This window comes from Rhizopus microsporus (genome assembly GCF_002708625.1).
Source record: "Rhizopus microsporus ATCC 52813 unplaced genomic scaffold scaffold_26, whole genome shotgun sequence".
NCBI lineage: Eukaryota > Fungi > Mucoromycota > Mucoromycetes > Mucorales > Rhizopodaceae > Rhizopus > Rhizopus microsporus.
The window spans coordinates 211,507-216,374 of record NW_019671941.1 but is presented as its reverse complement, the minus strand read 5'-3'; the positions used below and the strand labels follow the sequence as shown (position 1 = coordinate 216,374).

At 37.1% G+C, this 4,868-nt stretch overlaps 3 protein-coding genes across 3 annotated transcripts; 2 read left to right on the top strand and 1 right to left on the bottom strand.

Moving 5' to 3' along the window:
- Positions 1 to 16: 16 nt before the first annotated feature.
- RHIMIDRAFT_241949 (uncharacterized protein) lies at positions 17 to 1,233 on the bottom strand (the record flags this gene model as incomplete). Its single annotated transcript, XM_023609682.1, has 4 exons — positions 17 to 244; positions 296 to 763; positions 819 to 1,081; positions 1,164 to 1,233. 4 exons carry the CDS (start codon positions 1,231 to 1,233, stop codon positions 17 to 19), a joined length of 1,029 nt encoding a protein of 342 aa, XP_023461917.1.
- Positions 1,234 to 1,619: 386 nt separating this feature from the next.
- On the top strand, positions 1,620 to 3,075 carry RHIMIDRAFT_208327 (UDP-N-acetylglucosamine--dolichyl-phosphate N-acetylglucosaminephosphotransferase-like protein; the record flags this gene model as incomplete). The annotated part of the gene is made up of 4 exons (XM_023607050.1): positions 1,620 to 1,825; positions 1,883 to 2,003; positions 2,060 to 2,273; positions 2,327 to 3,075. The coding sequence occupies 4 exons, from the start codon at positions 1,620 to 1,622 to the stop codon at positions 3,073 to 3,075; spliced, it is 1,290 nt and encodes a 429-aa protein (XP_023461916.1).
- Positions 3,076 to 3,733: 658 nt separating this feature from the next.
- Positions 3,734 to 4,035, top strand: RHIMIDRAFT_241947 (uncharacterized protein; the record flags this gene model as incomplete). Its single annotated transcript, XM_023609681.1, has 2 exons — positions 3,734 to 3,833; positions 3,881 to 4,035. The coding sequence occupies 2 exons, from the start codon at positions 3,734 to 3,736 to the stop codon at positions 4,033 to 4,035; spliced, it is 255 nt and encodes an 84-aa protein (XP_023461915.1).
- Between the last annotated feature and the right edge of the window lie 833 nt (positions 4,036 to 4,868).

The window sequence follows — 4,868 nt, the reverse complement described above, 5'->3', positions numbered from 1 at the left end:
AAAAAAAAAAGGCATTTTACCTTAACTCATCCTGATCGACATCCATAAAATCTATATCCACTTGAGCATGACCATTCAGCATTGTTTCAGCACGTTCAACCAACACATTTGCCTTGACACAAAGTACTTCTAACGGAGCATATTGATCTCGATTGGATGCAATGAATTGTAAGAGTGAATTCAGCCAGCCTAACTGGATATAGTTTTGTAGCAATATACACGCCAGATTCAAAACGGTTCGGCCCTAGAGTTTTACGTTAGTTTTTTAATAATCCTTGTTTTTTCTTAATAAAACCTTTTCAACAGTAAGTTCAGGGTTAAGTGCTAATATTTTCAGCAAGTCTGCCAAAGCCAAGGCATCACTTAGTCTGATATCTGGATTTAACTTGACCACTTCATTGACACAGTGTAGTAATTTAACCACAGTTTCGCTATCCGCTTTTGCCTCAATGCTGTGTTTTAATACACGCATGATGGACATCAATAAGTTCTCTAATGAAAAGTCGTCTTCAGGATCGTATCCAGTCCTAATATAAGCATGAAGGAGATCCTGGGCAGAGTAGATGATAAACGTTCTAGGTGTAGGTGTATGATAGATACTCGCTTCGAAAATATGTGGAAGATCATTCCAAAGTCTACCGGTATACGCGCCAAAAAGCGTAGTTTTCTTATCATCTATCATCAGTCTACAAGCATTTATCATGATATTCAAGAGCTCAAGCTGGGTATCTGTTGAGAGATCAGACAAGGCAAAAGGGTAATTCTATATACGTTCGTGTTACACTACCGTATATATGTAGGTGAAACTGAAAAAGTACCTGATAAATAATCTTTCTTTTATATGATTTGATAATGTCATGTATAAGGAGAGTGCTGTCATTTATAATTCGTGTATACTGTGGAATAGGTTGACAACAAATATAACTGTGTAGCTGCGCGATCGTATGACTGTAATCGTTGCTTAAATTATGCAGATCTTGCCTTGTTCGAATGGCATGCTGAACAATGGGAACAAGGAGTGATGAGCAAAACACTGGAGATATGTTTACTGTGTAAGAAGTAGATAATATATCCTTAATTTCTAAAGTGAAATGTGTGTGGTATTAGCACAAGTCAAATCTACTGTGTATGTGTAAATTATATATTCCTTCATTAAATCGCACCTTTTATGCTAATTGCATATTCTAATTGCTGTTTGACATGAGCTTCAAGTACATCAGTAGATTCCTCCATGTGGAATCAATACGCGAAATTAGAAAAAAGCGTAATGGTGTGTATAGATCTATTTCCCAATTTGATAGCTCGATTTGATTCGCTAGATTTCTATGTTACTCAGTTTTTTATATAAAGACAAACACGCCCAGAAAGAGAAAGGGATGAATTGACTCCTCATTAAAGGATTACACGCCTAACTCTTTTTATTGAAAAAGAGACACATCTCTTTTTTCTGTGCGTGTTTGTACACGTGTGTGTCGGCATGTGTGTGTGTGTTGTTGCAAGTCAATATATCCATTTTTACTCCGTAAGATAATTTCTATATTTAGTGTATATTCAAGCTTTCTCTTCTTTTAAAGCCGACCAAGCCTCTTTTGTGTGTATACACAGAACAGTAACAGCTGATGAAGATTGTACCATTACTTCTACTGGTCACTGTTCTTGCCACGAACTGGGCTTTACAAAAGGGGCATACACCACTGGCCGCTTCAGTAGTCATGTCTACAGCCGCATGTCTAACAACTTATACAACATTACCAAAACTAAAAGAGACTTTTATAAAAGCGCATCTCTTTGGTCGAGATATCCTAAAGATAGGAAAGCCAATTATGTAAGTTTTATTACATACTTGTGCATAGTACTGGTAAGCTTATGTTTCTTTTCATAGTCCTGAAACGATGGGTCTGCCAACGGCCATTATCTATCTTATCACGCTGTACTTGTTTATGCCCTTTCCATTCATCAACTCATTTTATACACTATCACTTGACAAGTTTCCTCACCACAAGGTACGATTTAATCTTTTTACAAAAGAGTAATCACAAACAAACAACGACATACACAGTTGGGAGAAGTTTTATCAGCAATTTTAGCTATCCAATCTATGGTCTTGCTAGGGTTTGCAGATGATGTCTTGGACGTCAGATGGAGATACAAGGTCTGGTTTCCTGCTCTTGCTGGAGTGCCTCTTTTGATGTTCTACTATACAAATGGGGGAGGAACTTCGATCGTGATGCCTATGCAACTGAGACCCTATTTTGGAAAAATTGTAGATTTGGGTAAGATTTGCTTGGAAAGAAAAAGATCATAATAATAATGACAACTTGAAAAGGTGCACTCTATTACGTGTATATGTGTATGCTGATCATATTCTGCACTCACAGTATCAACATATTGGCTGGTATCAATGGCGTTGAGGCTGGGCAAACATTCATTATTGCATTATCCGTTGCTGTAAACGATTTGTTATATGTGGCCAATAGCCATTCAACACCAAGCTCAGAAGTTCATCTGTTCAGTCTGTATTTTATTCTGCCCTTTGTAGGCGTGACTGCAGCCTTATTGTGGCATAACTGGTTTCCAGCTCAAGTGTTTGTTGGAGACACCTTTTGCTATTTTGCAGGAATGACATTTGCAGTCGTTGGTATCATGGGACACTTTTCCAAGACGCTTTTGCTCTTCTTTATTCCGCAGATATTTAATTTTATTTACTCTTGTCCTCAGCTATTCCGATTTATAGAATGTCCTCGTCATAGAATGCCACGATTGGATGCAGACACGGGCTTACTGAAGTGTTCTACTGTTAGACCCAATGATAAAAAGCCACTAAGCAAGTTAGGAAGCCTTATATTAAAGCTGCTTAATGCAATTGGTCTATTGAAAGTGTTTGAATATGATGACAATGGACGTATCATAGAATGCAATAACCTGACGATCATCAATTTAGTACTTGCACGATTGGGCCCCATGTCAGAGAGGAATACAACGCTATGGATCATGATAATTCAATCGTTGGGCAGCGCATTGGCCTTTTTCATCCGCTATAAGCTTGTGCATTTTGTTTATGAAATAAACAACTGAGTTTCCTTTTTTCTTTTTCTTTTTTTTTTACATTTCATGATGGAAGGTGATTCATCAATGCAAGTATTATCGATCAACTAGTGCAGCGCCGTCATTAACACGTTCAATAGAAAGACTGAGCTTACAGAACATGCACCACTAACTCAACCAACGAATCCTATAAAACAAGAAGTAAATCTCTCCCATTTTACCCAAAACAGATATTGATCTTTGATAGGAATTCAATAATCCTTTTATTCAATATACACCAGAGAATATTGCTGAACAATTAGAGCAACCAGCTGCTCCTATATCAAAAGTAAAGCAACCGGTAGTAGAAGGCACAGTGCCACCAAGAGCTTATTTAGATAAAACGGTCGTTCCTACATTATTGGAAGGCATGAAACTACTAGCGACAGAACGGTATGTTACTGTTTACTCTTTCTTTTTGAATTAAGCTAACATTTATCCAATAGGCCATCTGATCCGTTGGCTTTTCTTGGTCATTTCTTACTAAGTAAATCAAACGAAAAGCAGCAGTAAATGGGTTTCACTCTTCCTTTTTCAATATCCGCACGCCACCGCTTAAAAGAGGCAAAAGGGATAAAAATAAACATTTTTCATCTTTCTTTTCTTTCCTTTGTGTGTACATTATTGCTCCTTTCCTTTAACTTAAACAATGGGGCTTTTTGAAAAGATTAAATCCAGTGTTGAGATGTGGAAGATAGAAAAATATACCAAGCGTCGACCAGTGAATGTTCCTGACTTTGAGCAGAAAGGTACGAATTGAGTTAATAAACACATTTTTACTTATCATCATTATCAGACCGAGAGTTTTATCGTCAACATTATAAAGATGGCGTCTATCTTCATCATCAATCAGGAACAGCGTCAGGAGATTCATTTAAAAGAAAGACTTCATTACTACGTACAAGGAGTGAAAGAATAGTGCGCTCATCCGAAAATTACAATAGTTCCTAATAGACATAGATAACTGTTGACACTAATAACAACAGACTTAATAAATTTGCCCTGCAGGACATACTGGAGTAACTTTGTGTCACGTTTAATTTGTGCGCTCTTTCCTTTTATGTAATCTATATTGATTTATAGAGCTCTGACCGTCACCTGGACACTTTTTTGCTGAATGATCTTGAACTTGAATAGTAAGGCATTTTCTTAAAGTTTTTTCTTTGCAGAACCCAAAAGATGTGTAGATAGGTGTGTTATCCATTATATCTGAAAAAAAAAACAAAAAAAAACAAAAACAAAAACAAAAAAAAAACAGGCGTTCGGTATGAATAAAGCAACACGAGCATTGGCTGATCTTGGACTCAGCTCTCTTCCTTCTAAAATAAGCTATATTCTGGCTAGATAAAAGAAAGGAATGAAGCCATCTACTACAACCAAAGGCTTTTTTTTAAACATATCTCTAGTCATAAATCAAATGTCTTATAGATAGTTATACGATTAAACAGTCTTTTATTTACAATTAAAGCCTCAAGTGGGCGCACGATAATAATATATCTTCTTCGCCCGAGTCAGATCAAAAAAGAATGAAGAATTGGTAACTAAAAAACTCTTATGAGATCAAGGGTAAAAAAGTTATTGAAGGAATGATGTTGGGGCAAGTGTAAGATACACTAGTGAGGACAACGAGGGAGCCAATCGAGGAGCTTTTGCCCAAGGTGTGGGGGCGGAGAAGGTGGACACTTCTGATGATGGAGGTAGTCGAGTTCATGAAGAAGAGTGCAGATAGCTGGCCAATGAATGGTCCATGGGAGAGCGGCTTGAAAGGAGCGTAGTTTCTTTGA